At 39.6% G+C, this 19,728-nt stretch overlaps 3 protein-coding genes across 3 annotated transcripts; 2 read left to right on the top strand and 1 right to left on the bottom strand.

Annotated features, from left to right (window-relative positions):
• The first annotated feature begins 689 nt into the window (after window positions 1-689).
• On the top strand, window positions 690-1,861 carry LOC133743836 (uncharacterized). Its single transcript, XM_062171888.1, has 2 exons — window positions 690-847; window positions 951-1,861. The coding sequence occupies exons 1-2, from the start codon at window positions 833-835 to the stop codon at window positions 1,545-1,547; spliced, it is 612 nt and encodes a 203-aa protein (XP_062027872.1). The 5' UTR covers window positions 690-832; the 3' UTR covers window positions 1,548-1,861.
• A 10,424-nt stretch (window positions 1,862-12,285) lies between these two features.
• LOC133743828 (uncharacterized) lies at window positions 12,286-14,734 on the top strand. The gene is made up of 4 exons (XM_062171876.1): window positions 12,286-13,175; window positions 13,587-13,668; window positions 14,122-14,280; window positions 14,471-14,734. Exons 1-4 carry the CDS (start codon window positions 12,984-12,986, stop codon window positions 14,539-14,541), a joined length of 504 nt encoding a protein of 167 aa, XP_062027860.1. The 5' UTR covers window positions 12,286-12,983; the 3' UTR covers window positions 14,542-14,734.
• A 1,958-nt stretch (window positions 14,735-16,692) lies between these two features.
• Window positions 16,693-17,717, bottom strand: LOC133743822 (uncharacterized). The gene has a single exon (XM_062171863.1). The coding sequence runs from the start codon at window positions 17,437-17,439 to the stop codon at window positions 17,071-17,073; it is 369 nt and encodes a 122-aa protein (XP_062027847.1). The 5' UTR covers window positions 17,440-17,717; the 3' UTR covers window positions 16,693-17,070.
• Window positions 17,718-19,728: the final 2,011 nt, after the last annotated feature.

Genomic DNA, 19,728 nt, shown 5'->3' with positions numbered 1-19,728 from the left:
ATGCAAAGATTTACTCTATAAAAAATCAATCAAATTGAAGACATAGACTGGACGACTCATCATAATAGTAGTAAATATTGTTAGAACTATCCATTTGTTTGATTCAATTAGATAATTAAACGATTTCTGATTTGATTAATTTTTTACAGAGATGATCTTTAAAGGCTAATTTAAGATATGGACCGTTGGATTATAACTTTATTAAGTAAAAGTATGTTAATAGACAATAGAAGTATTTATGCTCGTTCATTCAATGGGTGAACTTAAGAATTGTCCTTAAAAAAGTAACCCCCTAAAGTCTGACTGCACAAAGCACAGGAGCACACAGAACCAAAACTTCAAAAGAAAATGATGGTGATGATCGATGGCTTAGCTGAAAGAAAGAAAGAAAGAAAGAAAGAAAGAAAATGACCTAGGCCTCCATTATTTGACCCTCCCCAATCCGATCGAAGATAATTACAGCCACCATTAATCTATATTCACAGATATTATTATTATTATTATTAGTTTAACCCAGTAGCCAAACTTTATTCTTTCAGCATTATTACCAATTTTCCATTAAACATGCCAATTAAGCAGTGTGATCCGATGAGGAGGTGTCAAATCCCAAGATTCCTCGAGCTCCCTCATCACTCTCACAAGTCACAACCTCTTAGATGTGGGACCCTCTCATCGGCCTGAAAGTGAGAGAGGCCTCTTAACTCCACCTCTATTTAAACCATCCCATTCGTCATTCCTTCACCCCAAACCATTTTCATTCTCTTAGCGCTCCTACTCTAAGCTCTTCATTTCTTCTTTCTAGTGCAATTTCAGTTTTTCTCTATTAATCCCCATGGCCGCTGTTGAGGTAATCAGTTTCCCTCATCCTTTTATACTATTTTGTACGTATATCTGTTTGTCTTGTGTTTAGGGTCCGTTACTCCGTTTGGTAAAGTTTTATGTATGTGCAGGTTCAATCGGCACAGACCGCTTTCGCTGCAGAGAACACAACTCATCAACATGAGGAACCAGCTAACGCTCAAGAGACTACCACTGCTGCTACTACTGAAGTAGTGACAGTAGCAGAACCAGCTGAAGTAGAACCGGAGCCTGTGAAGGCGGAGGAGGAGCCAGCTGCTGAGGTGGCTTCGGATGAGCCAGCAGCTGCGGCTCCAGAAGCTGAAACCCCAGTTGAAGTTGTGACAAAGGAGGTGGCTCTAGAGGAAGTTGTCCCGTCAGAAGAAGCACCAGTTGAGAAGACTACTGAAGAGGAAACTACTCCTGATCAGGCTGATAAGGTAGAGCCGGAGCCAGAAGAACCAGTCGTCGACGTTGTGGAGGAGACCAAAGAGAACAGTACTGGTGATGATGTTCAGTCTGTTGAGACTACTCCTCCGGTGGCGCCAGCACCGGAAGCAGAACCCGAGCTGGAATCGGCAGCTGAGGAGCCTAAGGAAGAGGTCGCAGTAGTCAAGGAGGAAGAGAAGCCTGCAGTTGAGGAAGAGAAGTCAGCTGCTGCTGAGGAGGAGAAAGTTGATACTGAAGTCCCAGTAGAGAAAGCTGAGTAATGATAATGAAGCCCGTCATGTAATGGATCATAGTGGCTTTGTGTTTATTGTCCAGGATGACCAGTCCAATGTGTTTTATTGAGTGGGTCTAATAAGTACTTAATAAAGAGTAACTAGGTTAAAAAAAAAAAAAAGGGTGTATGGAACCTACCTGTACGTGTATGCTTAGCTTTTGCTAAGATGTATGCGGTTTGGTTTGGTTTCTGAGTTATAAGGCTGGATCATGAATTGTATTGAGGTGCATGTATGTTTTATTGAAAATTATCATGTAATGTTGCATTTGAGTAATTAATAAGAGATCGATCATTGTGTCATGTGCATTTTGATGTACTAGATGTCTATATTGATCATTTTTTCTTCTTTAATTAACTTAATTATCTCTTGTGCTTTCTATTCCTTTCAAGCGAAGTCCATTATGTTGTAGCACATGAAGCTGGAAGAAACTTTCAAATCTTGGGAGAACGTATGTGGTACTTGGAAAATATGAAGAGATAAATAAATTCTCCCCACTTGTATTATACCACCCTAGAGCAGAGATGTGTAAACAACATTTGGCGTTATGGTAAGCATGCATACTCCTATTTATATAAATGGATATTAAATTCAGTTTACCTCCTTGAGGTTTGGGGGTAACTTCATGTTAGTCCATGTGGTCTCAATTTAATCAGAAACACCCCTGAGCTTTTCAATTTCAGTCAGTCGTGTCCAAACCGTCCAAATTGAATGTTAAATGCTGATGTGGACGTTAACTTTCACATTTTGGACCCACCTGAAGAGTTAAATTACATTTTTAGCCCTTATCTTTTTCCTTGATACCTGAACCAGTAAGTAGAGGGCAAAAGCTGCAAAACACACAATAATCACTCTCCCCTCGTTTTGAAACCAATCACAAAATTAAACCCGTTTTACAAAACCAAATCAGCCACTAGAAAACCATCACATAATCAAATTCATCTCACAAAACCAACACTTCCTTCATACCTGGTGGCTACAGAACACTAAATTAGACACAGTAAATGAGGAAAACAAAAAACCAAGAACACAAAATGAAGAACAAGAAGAGAATCTGGGTCGGATGTGAAGTGCGAGCCGGAGAAATCTTCGAGGAAGATGATGAGATGGATCTTGAAAGTGAATTCACGCTTGTTGAGACAAGAGAGAGCATGGTCGATGAGGATTGGGTACGCGGAGGTCCACCGGCCAACACAAGCCTCCAGACCAATAAAGTGTCGTATAAGTTCAAGAAGTTGAAGACACCATTTGCAACAACAAGTTTGGCCACTGAATCTCCAGGAAAAACCGCCTCGAAATTGTGAGTAGATAAACTCTTCAACTTCCTGTACCTCATAGTCTGAACCTCAAAGTAATTAAACTTCAAGTGTAACAACAAACCCCATTTCCGGTGAGAATTCAGTCAATTCGGAGCGAACCCAGCGCACCTGCTGGCATAAACTCTAGAATTCGTCATGGAAGGAGATTAGTTTGTTCATAAACGGGTTTTGCGAAGCCAATGAGTGGTGCAATTCAAGGCAGTCAAAATTGCAAAACCAAGTAGAAGATCGAAAACTTACGGAGAGAGGCTGCGAATGTGCTTCTTGTTAGAACCCACATCGACATAGTGATGGGGACAGATTCAGACCCTCTAAAAAGCTCGCACGCCGCGAGACACAAAACTGATCGGACCCGATTAGAGAGAAGAGATGGGTCTTGTGGTTTTGGGGTTTGTGGGATTGATGTAGAGGAAGAAGGGTTTGGGGAATAGGACTCTAGGGTTTGGAGTTTTTGGGTGAGGGAGTTTAGAGGGAGGTGAAATGGGAATCAAGATCAGAACAGGTTAGAGAGAGGAGAGAGAGACCCGGAGTGGGATTGAAGGAAGAAGAAGATAGATTTTTTTTGTCGCCAGTTTTTTTGTCTTCAAATGACAATTTTACCCCATAAAGTGGGCCCATTGTTAGAGTTAATGTCCAATTTGGACGGTTTGGACACGGCTGACTTAAATTGGAAAGCTCAGGGGTGTTTCTGATTAAATTAAGACCACATGGACTAACATGAAGTTACCCCCAAACCTCAGGGGGGTAAACTGAATTTAATCCTATACAAATTAACGTTCAAAATTAATTTATCTCAATATAACTTCGCAATACACAAAATGGTATGTCATGTTTCTTGATTATGGACCTTAAATAAGATGTCATATATGGTTTGAAAGTGAGGAAGATTAAAACCAAAAGGAAATGGACTGGTTGCCGCCTCAGTCACGCACTTACACCATAATGATCATGTAGAAAAGAATATTTCAATTCGATTAGGGTTAATTCGATGATAATATTCATCCTACAATGGGAGTATATATACAAGTACAAAGGAGTGGTCTAACTCTAATAGGAAACAATCTTTCCATAATTACAGGATTTTCTATAATTACAAGATATCCTAATTAAATAAGAATCCTAATTACATACGGATTTGCAGCGATTCTACACTCCCCCTCAAGTTGGTGCATAAAAGTCTATCATGCCCAACTTGTCAATCGAGCTATCGAATATCTTACTGGACACTCCTTTAGTGAGAGCATCAGCTAATTGCTCCTCTGAGTTTACAAATGGAAAACGAATAACCTTTCTGTCAAGATTTTCTTTAATAAAATGACAGTCAACCTCCACATGCTTTGTTCTATCATGCTGAACTGGATTATGTGCAATCTCAATGGCAGCTGTATGATCACAATGCAAATCCATAGGCCTTTTAAGCTTGTAACCCAGGTCTTTCAGGACATTACGGATCCATAACATTTCACAGACTCCACGTGCCATACCTTGAAATTCAGCTTTTGCACTTGATCTGGCAACGACTTTATGCTTTTTGCTACGCCAAGTGACAAGGTTTCCTCCAACAAAAGTAAAGTACCCAGATGTAGAACGTCTGTAAGTTTTATCACCAACCCAATCTTCATTTGTATATCCAACAACTTCTAATTCATCTTTTTTCTCAAAGAGTAACCCTTTACCTGGCGCCATCTTCAAGTACCTCAAAATACGAAAGACTACATCCATATGCTCTTCACTAGGACAATGCATAAACTGGCTAACAACACTCACAACATAAGCAATATCTGGTCTAGTATGTGAAAGATAAATCAACCTTCCTATAAGACGTTGATACCTCCCTTTATCAGTTGGAACTTGATCAGGATAAATAGCAAGTCTGTGATTCATCTCAATGGGTGTCTTCATTGGTCTGCAGTCCAGCATCCTCGTTTCAGCAAGTAAATCAAGGACATACTTCCTTTATGAAAGCAAAATCCTCTTCTTAGATCTTGCAACTTCAATACCCAGAAAATACTTCAGTTGTCCCAGATCCTTCATTTCAAACTCCTTTGACAGATACTTTTGCAATTCATTCATCTCTTTCGGATCATCCTCTGTAACAATCATGTCATCAACATACACAATAAGAGCTGTAATCTTACCATTCTTGCGTTTGATAAATAGGGTATGGTCAGAATTGCTCTGTCTGTACCCAAAGGCTTTCATGGACTTTGAAAATCTTCCAAACCAAGCTCTTGGAGATTGCTTCAGGCCATACAAAGATTTCTTCAATTTACACACCTTGCTAACGTCGCTTGGGTGATTCTTAACACCTGGGGGCACATCCATGTATACTTCTTCCTCCAAATTCCCATTAAGAAACGCATTCTTCACATCAAACTGGTGTGAAGGCCAATCTTTGTTTGCTGCAAGTGAGATTAGAATCCGGACAGTATTGATCTTTGCTACAGGTGCAAAAGTCTCCTCATAATCAATCCCATAGCGTTGTGTATATCCCTTGGCAACCAACCTCACCTTGTATCTATCAATAGTTCCATCGATATTAAGCTTCACAATAAACACCCAACGACATCCTACAATCTTCTTCCAGCCGGCAGAGGTACTAACTCCCATGTTGCATTCTTTTGAAGTGCTTCTAATTCTTCATTCATCACCTTTGTCCATTTTGGATCCGTAAATGCATCCCGCACGTTACTAGGAATAGATACAGTAGATAATTGATCAAGAACAAGTGCATATGACCCAGACAACCTATGGTTAGACATGTAATTAGCTACAGGATATTTAGCTTTGGCTTTGATGTTTGACTCATATTGTTTCTTAGGAATACCCTTGATAACCCTCTGTGATTTCCTAGAATCAATATTATCTACCCCAGATAATTCATTCGAAATTAAAGGTACATGAGGAGGAACATTCGCAGCGGATTCTTTAGTTGATGATGTAGAGAGGGGGAAAAACTCTGACAGATGAGAACTATGAATTATATTCTCTTCATTGGGTGTATCACAGTTGGACTGGTCAATGGGTAATTGGTCAGCTTATGACGTTTCATATATTCCAAGACGCATTGAAGCGTCATTGTCACTTTGGGGATGCATGCTGACGTCGTTCTCACTTTGGGGATGCAAGTTGATGTCGTTGTCACTTTGGGGATGCAAGCTGACGTCTTAGCGTGATGCGTCTGTCTTGTTCGACAGATCATGATGTCGGCTCGGTTCAAGGGATGGTTCTACACCGCATCTATCCTGGTAAGTTGGGGATCCCACTAGTCCACCGCCAATAGATTCAATGTCCCTAGATTCTTTTTCTTTTCTGTTTCCTACTGTCCCAATTTCAGTTTCATTGTCAACTGGTGCTGGAGAATTTCCAACTCCAAATCTCGATTCCAATGCTTCTAATTCTTCAAATTTTTCAAATTCAAATAAATCTCGAGGATTTCCTTCACAACCTCTCTCCCCCTCAAGGGAAGACTCCGAAACTCCCCCTGAATAATAAGGCTTGGATTCACGAAAAGCAACATCAAGAGAGACATGTATAGTGCCAGTAAAAGGATCATAACATCGATAACCCTTCTGGAATTCAGCATAACCAACAAATATACACTAACGAGCACGGGGATCAAGCTTGCTGCTTTGAGGCTTGGGAATATGAACATAAGCTGTGCACCCAAACACTCGGGGCTCTAAATTAGGCATAGAAGGGATGGTCAAAAGTGTATGAAGCTTCTGATGAGGATTATGAAATTCAATCACCCGTGAAGGAGTATGGTTGATAAGATATGCTGCTGATTTCACTGCTTCTCCCCAATAGGACCGAGTTACATTCATACCAAACAAGGAAGCACGAACAACTTCCATCAACTGCCTGTTCTTCCGTTCTGCTAAACCATTATGTTGAGGAGTATAAGAATTGGAGGTTTGATGACGAATTCCATGTGACCGGCAAAACTCAATCATAGGGCCATTCACAAACTCTCCACCATTGTCAGACTGAAACACTCTGATGGATTGTTGATACTGAGTTGCCACCATTTTGTGAAATTCGGTAAACATCCCAAATACATCACTCTTATTCTTTAGTAATGACACCCATGTCATGCGAGTGCAATCATCAATAAACGTTACAAAATACCGAGCTCTAGAAAGAGAATGAATTTTCGCAGGACCCCAGACATCAGAGTGAATCTTCATAAAAGGAACAAGACTTTTATTAAGACTTGGTGAATATGAACTACGGTGACTCTTGACCAGTTCACAAATGTCATAATGGAAATCCAAATCACTGACAACTGAAAACAAATGAGGTTGCAGCTTCTTAAGATAACTAAAAGATAGATGACCTAAACGGCGATGCCATAACCATACAACTTCCTTCACATTCTCTACCCCGTTGATCTGATTAGCTTGTCCCAAAAGATGCTTATGTTTCTCTCCAGTCTCTGTCAGATCCAGGTAGTATAATTTCCCCCTTCTAACACCATAACTAAGAATCTGCCGAGTCAGAATGTCCTGAAACACATAGAAAGACGGATAGAAGGTCATAATACATGCAAGAGCTAAAATAATTTGACCAACAGACAGGAGATTATAAGCTAGTGATGGAACAACTAAGACAGATTCAAGGGTTAAGGTATCAGATAAAGCAATAGAACCTTCTCCGGTGACTAGAGTTGGAGTACCATCAGCAGTAGAGACAACATTTTGAGGGGAACGGCTAAGGTTTTTCACAAGACTAGGGTCATTGGTCATATGGTCAGATGCACCTGTATCAATTATCCATGTACTATTAAAAGTAATCTTACCCTTCAAACCTGACTGCGCTACATTAGCGGAGGCATTGTCTAGGTAAACTTCCTCTGTAGTAGCAACAACGGCCTTGCCTAGATTTTTTCGCGGTTTCTTGGTGAAGTCCCACCAATCAGGGTAACCAATCACTTCATAGCACTGCTCCTTGCTATGACCTAATTCCCCACAGATAATGCACTTTTTGTTTGCATATGGATTTGGTTTACCTAGAGGACGGCGTGGAGAAGGTCTTGAGAAGCCTGGAGGAGGACCCTGTTTGCGTTGAGCCATAACAGAAAATTCAGTAGTTACCGAATGCCCCATAGCCTGTTTCTCTAATTGCACCATTGAGGAATTTATGATTTTCGCAGGATTGGATTTTCTAGGGTTTCAAGATGGATATGAATGTTTTTTTTTTCTCTTCTTTTTCCGAAAAAAGGTAGGGTGATGGTGGTTTGAAATTCAAGGATGGTTTGATTTCAACGGTGGTGGTACGCAGCGGTTTGTGGTGTTCTTCGGGATTTAGGATTCAAAGGATGCAGTGCAAGTTCAAAGGATTGAACCTGCTCTGATACCAAGTAGAAAAGAATACTTCAATTCAGGGTTAATTCGATGATAATATTCATCCCACAATGAGGGTATATATATAAGTACAAAGGAGTAGTCTAACTCTAATAGGAAACAATCTTTCCATAATTACAGGATTTTCTATAATTATAAGATATCATAATTAAATAAGAATCCTAATTACATATGGATTTACAGCGATTCTACAGATCAGAATAATGAGACATGTTCAAATTTATGTGTTATTTACTTGCATAAACTCTTATCATGTGACAGATGTATTACCTACAAATATGAGTGTTCTTCGGAAAACCCTTGCGTTTGAATGTGATTACTTCATTGCTTAGACACAAGTAACTCCATATACTCTTATACACATTAAAAGTTCACTCTATGTCTCCATATACTCTACTTCATTAAGAGACCATTTGAAGGTGAGTTTAAGACTGTCAAAAGCACTTTCAATATGTTTAATGGAAGTAATAAATTCTTGTGAACACTTCATACTATTACTTTTACATATTTCATGTGAGTGTAGGAAAGTAATCAGTATTTATTTACATCATATATCAATTTCAAAAGATTAAGATTTGTGACCAGTACCATTTGGTTTAGTGACATAAGTCTTCCCTTTATAAGTGAGAGGTTGTGAGTTCGACTCACAATATACTAGTTGTTGTATATGAGTTGTTTATTTAATAAAAAAAAAAATTAAGATTTGCTACCCACTCTCATCATCAGGTGGGGGACTCTTCTAACCCAAGAGTTTAGAAGTGTGATGTTTAGTGAACAAATCAAAACAACCTCACATCGAGATAACTATAAATAATTAAAAGATCTTTCTAATTTTGTTTTTGAAATAATTAATTTCCATAGAATTTTAGTTATAGTTTACCGATTGGAGTATTGGACAACCTAAACTGTGCATTGTGTTCTTGGGCCTTCAAAACCTTTTCATTAACTTCAAGTCTGGTTGTCTCTTTCGTAATTTACTAATTAGATAGTCCGCTTTGCTGTGAATAGTATAACAACTATCAATTGCTTTCTCTTTTGGAGTTCTATAGTGAGTCGGGAATAGGGTTTTAGCTCCAAGAAAGTCGGAGTAAAAACTTTGGGTTTCTTTGTTGTTATATGTCCTAGTGCCTAGTCGAAGTATGGTAGTTGCAGCCGGGCGGGGACATATTTGCTTTGGGGGTGGTCTCGTGTGGGATCTCTTTTGCTTCCGTTTGGTGATGGCGGCGGTTCATGGAGCACGATGGTGGACGGGGAGACAAGGATTCAGCGGCTGGGCTTCTCTAATTTTGATGCACGGTGGCTATGGCTGGTGGAGTGGTGATTAGTGTCGATGATCAATTCACCTTGGATGTGGACAGTGGTATGTTGGTGATGGTCAGGCCCTATGGTAAAGGATTGATGGCTGGGTGAGTGGAGGGGGGTGCTGGCCTGGAGATGAGAAGATCAGCTAGGCAATTCTTGGTTCTCTGATGATTGCTCTTAGGCCGGTGTCAGAGCTTTGGAAAAAGGAAGGAGAGGGCGGCGGCTGGGATTTATTCTTTGTTGGGGTTTTAGTTTTTGTTAGGGTTAGTAAGTCCCCACTCTCTTGAGCTTGGGTTGGTTTATTTGTGGTGCCATGGTTATGATGTCATACTCGGGGACGATTAGGTTTATGTTCAGTTTACTCTTGTTGTCAATATGCTAACATGCAATCCTTGCACGTGGTCTTGGCTTTTTATAGACATGGTGTCGAAGAAGACATAATCTTTTATGCTGTTGATTACGAGATTTTACTGAGAATCTCGAGTAAATTTGGTCTAAGTAGCCTTGAAAATTGGTGTATTGCGGTTATAGTTGAGCTCCTATAGGCTCATAGTACCTATAACTGTCTTCTCTTGGGGATTTGTTCTATGTCCCCCCCAAATATATGGTTTCGGTAACTGAATGAAAAAATGTTTTCTCAAAAAAAAAAAAAAAGCTTTTTCTTTAACCGAACTAACAACTAACAGAAATCAAATGAAGCTCTCAGTTTCATAACGAAAAAAATCCAAATAGCCAACCAATTGAAAACAAAATAGAAAATAAACCAACCCAAACCAAAATCAGAAAGGAACATTCACAAGTTAAGTAGTCTCCTTCACCTCTAAATTACGGACTCTATCTCACTACACATTCACACCTTAGCACCAACAGTAACCAAGTCAGAAGTTCTGGAGGTTCAGCCCGTTGAGATGTGTTAGTTTTGGATCGTGGCTGGAATGCTGCCAGTGAGGGAGTTGGAAGACAAATCTAGTACGGTGAGGTTGGGAGGTAGAGAAGAGGGAATACTACTGTAAGTTTGTTGTTGTGAAGGTATATGTAGCGCAACGAAGGGAGGGAGAAAATATGAGATGGAAACACTCCCACTAAGACGGTTTGGGTGAAGCCTTCACCGTGAAGGCTAAGGATCATGAGAGCATCCAGCTTGCCGAGAGTGTTTGAAGGAATTGGTGTCCAACACCATGGAGTTGAAAAGCAAGCAAACGTGTGCCAATTCAATGTACAGGTGGTGCCAACCTAAGAATTGCAGATTGGCGTAGTAGGATCAACTGAAATGAAGTTGAGAAGTGCCAACACCATGAATTTAACTTTTCAGCCATGAGGAACAACTGAAATGAAGTTGAGAAGTGCTTGTCTGTCTGAACGAGATTAGCTGTGGTTTGGCAAAAATGGGAGAATAAGAACTGTTGCACAAACTAAATATGGCTGCCTCAAGTATTGTTTTTGATAGATCAGCTAAGGACTCAGACTGTGAGAGTGATCTCAGAACCCTCTCTTCCCCTGCAAAACAACAGAAGGCTTAAAGAATATTTCTCTTGGTCATTTCTGCAGCCTAAAAGTAGTGAGCAAATGTTGCTAGACATATGAAGAAAATGAAGAATTCTATCGCATATATGCTGCACCATTAGTAACCTATGAAACTAACAATTAGATACTTTACTCTTATTTAGAAGAAGTCTATTCAAATTTCCATAAAGATCAATTTCCACATTTACCTAGGATCCTATGGGAAATGGAAAATGCAACTTAACAGAACCTATTGAAGCACCGGTAACCTTAACTCATACTTCTCCTAATTGATCTGCCCCAATAGCTCAAATCAAGTGCACTGCCTTACCAGTTTACTTTCAGATTTTGAAGGAATGAATCGTCTCTTGGGTTCAGGGGCATTTGACAGTTGATGCTTCTAGTCATCCCATTTAAACAATAACCTGAGGCTGCATGTGACATATTGGAACTTTCAATTCAACTAATTACAAATGAAGATTTCATATGCAAAAAGAGATTAAATATATGGGGAGTTTCACTATAAATATTGAGTTATAAGAAATTCGCCATTTTTATTTTATAATTCTTTTAAAAAGAGAATGTTATTATTTAGAATTTGATGGGTACGATACTACGATCTATGATGAACCGCATATGGATCAAAGTCACCGTGTCTCCGTTTCAACGTAAAAAAAAAAAAAAAAAGTCACCGTGTGGTGTCTTTCCTTCAAGCAATTTATTTAGAAAAGTTTTAAATACACATCTCTAATTACTTAATACACACTCCATACTTAATACACCACCCATTTAATTTCTCATTCTAATAATTTACTAAATATACAACCCAAAATACCTAAAATATCCTTAATCTCAAAAATCATGAAATATCCTACTTTTTATTGTATTAAGGTTACTATTTAATATGATTAGTATATTGACAATTTGTAAATGACCATATTGATTACTTGTGTATGAAGAGAACAATTCTCCACGTTTCTCTCTTCCTCGAGAGAAACCCTAAAAACCCAAAAACAGGTTTTTCTTCTTCTGTGAGAATTCGACCTCATCTGGCGGCGACCGATGGGTGATGGCCTCCGGCCTTGCTGACGTCTTAGGGTCTACTGCCGGAAGGGTATTCGATCCAATATGGTTTCAAGGGTTTCCTTGGATGGTTGTGCTCGATGTAGTCGCAAAAAGCCTAGGCTTGGTTTTTTTTTTTTTTCTGGTCGCATCTCGATCGGCGTCGTGATTGAGCTATGCAAGGCCGACGACATGGGTTCTGCTTTGATGGTGGGCAGAGGGTGAGGAGGTGGACCAGCGTGCTTCAGGTTGGCGTGTGCTGTGGTGCGGTTTGGGCCGAAGTGGCAGGAGGGCGCGGCGGCATAGATCAGGGCGGCATGGATGGAGCTGCTGGGCTTGTGTGTACGACATGTCGTCTGGGAGGATGGGCTGAGATCAGGCGGGCTTGATGGGCTCTGGAGTTGGACTACTCTTTGGAGGCTCTTGGGCTGACTATTTTGGGCTAGGGTTCAAATCATGGATTCAATAAATTATACAAACTTCTGTGCTTCAGAACAAAAGTGGTACCTGTGAGTCCCTTGGACGCAGTATCCCAAGAGACGAACCAAATTTTTGTGGCGCACATGGCCTATTGCTTCAACTTCCACTCTAAATTCTGTCTGCTGCCCAAATCCCACTAAAAACTCTTTTTTTTTTCCCACTACAGAAACCAACCAAGCATCAAACCACAAAATCCAAAAGAAACAGAGCAACTCGAGCAAAGAAGCAGAACCAAACCGTGAGAGTGGTGCGATACATACAAAAGAGTAGCTAGGGGCATAACCGTCAAAGACCAGTGGAAGCACATATACCACCCGTTCTGTTTTAGTGTAGAAAGAATTCTTCAACTGCTAGACGTCTCCAACGGTTGGTTCAGTTGTTTCCCAAAGCAAATGGCGTCATCTCTTCTTATGAAACCAACAGTCAGCAGTAATAGAGATGAGGTGTATGTTGCAGCAGTGCCTCTAAGAGCCGCAAAAGGACCTGCCCAGCTCCTCACCTCTACTGCTTACTCTCTCAATCTTTGGGATTTGCAGCACTTCATGGTCATCATTAAGCCCTCCTCACCACCACCACATTCTCAGGTACTCCTCCCTCCAATTCCCACCATTTCGATTCACTTGGACTCTCTTAGTAACTGGCTTCTTTGGTTTAGTTAACTACAATTTGGTTTTGCTTTATTGGTTTGTATCAAAAATTTTAGTGGTGCATGATTATATATAGTTGCTACTGCTTCTTCTTTATGTCAAAATAAGCTTTTGGGCTTTTGTCTCATCCTGGTCCTTGAATCTTTGAGGTCCTTAATCAAAGATATTTGATTTACTGATTTTTTTTACTATATGGAATCGCAGACTGGAATCAAGTATCAAGCTTTGTAATTGAAAGTTTGAGACTTTAGTTTTGGACAGTCTCTGTAACATGGTTGCAATATGTGAGATTGTGTTTCCTTCAGTAGAAAAGTTTGAACTTCAATTTTATCGAGACTTGTTTTGCAGGCTTTGGTTTTTGATTTTCAACCTAAAGATCCTGAAAACATATATGCAGCACTTGCAGTTCTATCTGGTAAAGCAATACCAGGTCAGCATACAGAACCTACTACATTTAGTCTGTGCTATCCATATAATGCTTTAATATTGTTCAAGAAAGAGAGTTCATTCCTTAGCGTAACTACTTTTGCTCGAGTTACTGTGATATACAATGCAAACCATTATATTAGACATGGTTCTTTATATATACTACTCCTGAGGGAATAGATCATTGAATCCTTGGTAGTGTCTTTAAGTCTTGAGCTGCGTAATCATTTATCGAAACTACTTTTGACATACCATACTTATGATCTTCGTGCAAAAATCTGCACATGCCATTGCCTTTTGCGAATGACTAACATATAATGTGAAGCTGGGAAGGCAAGAATCATAGAATTGTGGTTGGAGTACATTTATTCACTTTCACTACTGAACTTGGGGTTTCAAATTTCTTTTAGTTGTTTTCATTTCTGTGTTTCTTAATGGGCTCTGTATTTTCTGCTAGGAGTTATTCTAACCAGGAAGTTATCGAAGCTTCCAAGAACCAAATGCTGGTTTGTTGGATCTTCCAAAGCAGGTGCCATCGATAAAGCTAGTGAATTTAACAAAGTCTGGAAAACTCATCTAAGGGTTGGCCATCATGATTGTCGAAACTATACCAATGGTACGTCATAATTGAAATACCCTTATTAGAATAAATTCTTTTGAAAACATAGGAATATCATCCAATTTGGCAGGATTAAGATGTGTGATTAAGGATCTTTATCTCTTAAAATACTTGTGAGTTTGCTTCAAGTCTTGGCTGTGTTTCGGCATGTGTGGTGATTACTGTTTCTTTCCGATGATTTTTGAAGGCCTGGTCGAGTACTTAACAGGCGAAAAGTATGTCTTGGATCGCTTGAGAAGTACTGATACTCAGAAGTAACCCCTGACCAGTGAGGCTATTTAACCACAAGCAATTTTCTATGTTATGAACTTATGAATATGTACTTTGGCACTTTGTTTTGTCCAAGTCCGGGGACGAGTCTGCACATCCATGTCTAGCAAATTAGATGTCATGAAAGTATATTATACTCTTTTATAAACGATGTATATATTAATCCATTATATTTGGTTGATGATGACTCGACATGATGGTTGGTTACCTTTCAATTTTCTGCATAATATAGATTTTCATTGTTTTAATATAGATAAAATTAGAAGGGTGTGAGGGATTCTTTTTCTCTTTTTTTTTTGGTTATTTTAAGGAATGGTTTGTGCTACTCACCTTTATTTTTAATTTTTTTTTTGGGTTATTATCACAAATGGTACCTGAACTATATCTCAATCTTATCGATGGTACCTAAACTTCAATTTTGATCACAACCAGTACCCGAACTTTTCGATTTCATTTTAAATGGTACCTAAGGCCACATTCGGTCACTATTCCGGCCAAAAAAGCCAAATCTAAAATATAAAAAAATTTAAAAAAAGTTCAAGGCAAGTCTATTACCAAAAAAATCATCACTATATATGATTGCAACCCTTGAAATCATCAAAGATCATCACTATGATTGCCTTTACATGCCATTTTTAGTTGGAATAGTGACTGGAGGTGGCTCTAGGTACCATTTAAAATGAAATCGAAAAGTTCAGGTACTGGTTGTGATCAAAATTGAAGTTCAGGTACCATCGATAAAATTGAGGTATAGTTCAGGTACCATTTGTGATAATAACCCTTTTTTTTTTTATCATATATCAGCATCTCGACCGTTTAATTTTTAGGTCTCTATATAAGTAGATTACTTATGCAAATTTTCAGCCAAATTAATAATCATTAGGTATCAAATTAGATCGAGTCAATGGACGGACTAATCTTGCACATCTGAAATATTCATGTTCATATTAGTAAATCATGGTAATGAATTCATAATTTTCAATTTAGCCAGAAAATTTATAAAAGTGATTTACTCATGAATACCTAAAAGCTAAATGGTCGAGATATCAATATGTGATAAAAAAGTGGGTATCACAAGCGATTCTTTAAAATGAGCCAAAAAAAAGAAAAAGAAAAAGAAATCTTAGTGAAATGGCCCTCTTTTTCTCTAAAACCTAAAAGAGAAGAATATGACTAAATTTGAAATGACAAATGATGTAGTCGAGGGATCCTTGGCTGTATAGCAAACTCAACCCCATCTCAAGTTCTCAACCTAGAAAAATGGATTCAGAGAGAATTGATGTAAACACGATGTTGAAGATGAGGTCCTTCAAATCTTTCCCTCTATTTTCTCATGCAACAGATGAGGTTGCAATGGATGACAAGCAAGGATTTCTTGAGTTTCATTATAGCATTTGTGGTTTTTTGCAACCACTGTAAACTGGTGTCGAAATCCAAATCCTTTCAAAAGTTCTTCACCATCTGATACCAACGTTGAATGACAGACCTTTGTCACCCTGCTTGTTTATACAGGATATTTGTACTAGTTCAATGAAAGCCCTTCAATCCTCTAGTTCGAGAAAAAGCCCTTCAGATCCACTTGATTTCCTTCTGTTTCAGGGTACATCCTTGACAGATTGTACAAATATTTGAAATACATAACTCTTTCGGGTTTCAACCACGAGTATGCGTATTCACAATTCTTCCTTACAACTAAGTTCAGACTTGTCTGGCAAAATTGAACAAACTCCATAGCCTGCTCGAAACTATATGTTTTAATTATTAGTACAGAAACATTATGTTCGCTTGTACGTAAACTGTAAAGAAGAGCATAAATCATTGAAGGGTCACAAGCCTGCAAGTACCAACTACTTGTTGTGTGGGTGCAACAGCTCACATTGCAACATTGCCAGCAACCACCAACATATCAGTTTATCACAAGCATTTCTCTTCTCTTTTTTCTTGCTTATACATACTCTTGTTTTCCCAAATTTGGTAGATCAAAGTTGAAACCTCTGGCAACATCTAAGGAAATTTATCGCCGAAATTAGAATGTGGTGTTGTTTTCTTTCTGATTCAGGAAGCATGGAAGTGTTTAACTTAGAATTTAGAGAACTCCAAGCATCATCTTACTAGAATCATGTTCATAAAACTTGCAGAGAGACAGAATCAATCAATACAATGAATAAAGTCATTTGGGGAAAAAAAATTCACAATGCTATCTATAACAAACACTTACAGAATCATCATCATAACCTATCTACTCTACATGTATCATGACACCAAATAATTTTTCAACTTCTCATGGGTTCTTCCCAATAACCCTCCCTATGAAAATGTTAACAGAACCCAATTACAACAAATGTATCTCCTACACAAATGGTGAGCTAGCTACACAGAATGCACATCAAGTGTTCGACGAAATTCCCCAGCGGCAGCTGCCGAAAATCCGAAATCCGCAATGTAGTCAAGAACTCTGCTAGAGAGCTGCTGCCATTAAATCCCCAAATTCAATCAATAAAACAATACACAATGAAATCAGAAAAGGCCGAACAAGACCGAAAAGCCGAGGACGATGAGCCAGACAATGTGAACCAAGAGCAAGGCCTGAGGGGCAGAACCGGCACTCCCCACCTCGCAAAACCCTAACTTGGCGACCTTGACCCCGGCGCACTGCGCATCCGGGCACCCGCACCAGTACGTGACGCCGTCGACGCCGCAGACCGGGTCGGGCCGGAAGCAATTGACGGGGCACACGGCCGGGGACCGTGACAGAGACGAGCCGGGGCAGGCGTCGGTGGGCATTTTGATGATGGGGTCGGATCGGACGGTGGGGAAGGAGCAGAGGATGATGAAGACGGTGAAAAGGACTAGAGGGGCTTGGGATTTGGTGAAATTGAGATCCATGATTGAAGCCAGTCCAATCGAATCGTTCCTCGCCTAATTTCTTCTTCCCCAAAAATTGAAGAAGAAGAAGAACCCCCCAAATCAAAGCAAGGTACTTGGGTACGATTGGAATTAGGGAATGAGATTCGTTTCGTGGTGGAAGAAAAAAGGGGGAAGATCAAGGAAGCCCTAATTTTGAGGGTTGAGGAGGAAAGGGGGAACAAGTAAGAATTGGTTGACGCGTAAATAAGAGAAGCTTCGCTGGACCGAGTCGTCTTTTGGGTTAATCGAATCGGGAAAGTTCAGACCTTTTTGTTTTGGACCAAGTGAACGTTGGAATCGTCGTATATGGCCCCATGCCTAGTTGTTCACCAACTATGTGCTGTTTTTTTTTTCTTCTTCTTTTTTTTTTTTTTTTTTTTTTAGGTAACAGAAATTTGCGTTTATTAACAAAAAAGGAAATTGAAAAGCTAGGGGCTAAGCTTGATGGTTGAAGTTAGTAATCAAATCCTCGTAACTTTGGGTGAAAAATATTGCTTATCTTATATGTGATTTTGAAAGTAAGATAATTTGTTACGCGCTAAGATTTGGAAGATATTTGTTTTTAATAAGTTTACTTTTTGCATCTTTTTTTTTTAATTCAGATCAGGTATTTTTTTTTTCATGGACCATTAGCAATGGTTTACATGAGTAATATTTAGTTTGGGTCATTGACCCAAATCACCAAAATGAGTCAAAATTGTCTCACTTACCCCAGCAACAGATTTTTATTCCCACTAACCCAATTTAAAGAGAAATGACTATTCTACTCTCAATCTAATTAATGAATCCTCTCTTTTCTCCGATCTCTGCCTCAAATCTCTCTCTCTTCTCTCTCTTCCCCGATCTCCACCTTCGGTTTCTCTCTCTCTCTGATCTCTAATTCAGGCGCGTCTTCAAAACAAAATTTAGGTCGAGGAGATCAGCAGGACCAGTCCACGTCGTCGGAAGTCCGATGGTGGACTGGTGGTTGTAGTCGAAACACGGGCAGAAGCACATCATCTCTCACCGGAGGCTTCCGATTCCGGTTCCGGTTGGTTTCGCCTCTGAAAATGGAGCCACTGACTTCGATGTCCAGCACAATACAAGAGGCTTCTGGTTCCGATTCCGAAGAGAAAGATGGATAAGAGCTTTTCAGCCTCTCTCTCTCTCCACCGCGATACCTGCAGCAACTCTCACTAGAGCTCGGGTCGGGTCTGTTGGTGCTTGACCCAAAGCACCAAAGCTCTCACCGGAGCTCGGGCTGCGTCTGTTGGTCTCACAGTCTAGAAAGGAGAAAGAGAAACATGTGTGGGTGGCCAAATAAATTTTTTTTTGGTAAAATGGGGGCAGAAGGCCCAGAAGGAAAGAGAAATGAAAAAAAAAAATTCTATTGGGGCAATAGAGGTCTGTTAAATGTCTATTGGGGGGGGGGGGCAATAGACATTTTGAATTGATGTAATCTCCTTGTCTTTTTCTTTAATCAAAGTTTTATTTGTCTAAATTTAAGGAGATTAGTTCCAATTCCAGCGATCGAAAGTTCTATTGGGGGCAATAGACGTTTTGAATCAATGTAATCTCCTCTTTTTTTTTTCTTTAATCAAAGTTTTATTTGTCTAATTCAAGGAAGATTAGTTCTCATTCCGGAGACCGAAAGTTCTATTGGGGGGCAATAAACTTTCCGGCGACCTATGAGATCTCTGACAACCTCTAGGGGGACCTCTGAGGAGGTTTTGAGAGAAGTCCGGTAGACGGCGGTTGGTGACCGGATTCCGGCGAAGTCTCCTATGGATTCTCTCTCTCTCTCTCTCTCTATGTAACAAAGGGGTGAGGGTAAAATAGTCTTAAAAAAAATTAATGTGGTATTAGGGAAGACCTCCTTTGAGTCTTTTGGGTAAAGAGGAATTAAAAAAAGAGAAATTTTGATAAATAACCTCTTTTTGGTGTATGAATTGATTTTTAGCCATGTTTTCTCAAACAGATGAAAAATAACCATATTAATGAATCAAAAGTCTTAACTGCCCCTATCCTTTCTTCTTATCTTTCTCCTTTCTTCTTCCCTAACACCTCATCGATCCAAGAACCTTGCTCCCATTCCCATACTGGACGTCAAACAATTGTTGGATAAATTGGAGGTGACTGATAGATAGAATGGAGGTCATCGGTAGAGTAATTAAACCTCCACCACCGTGTTTCACCTCCACCACCATGGACCAGAGGAGAGAGAAAGTGGATCTGGGCTTTTCTCTCTCTCCTCCACCTTTTTTTCCTGTCTGCACCGCGACTCACCTC

This window comes from Rosa rugosa, chromosome 1 (genome assembly GCF_958449725.1).
Source record: "Rosa rugosa chromosome 1, drRosRugo1.1, whole genome shotgun sequence".
NCBI classification, from domain to species: Eukaryota; Viridiplantae; Streptophyta; class Magnoliopsida; order Rosales; family Rosaceae; genus Rosa; species Rosa rugosa.
This window is presented reverse-complemented; position numbering and strand designations above follow the sequence as displayed.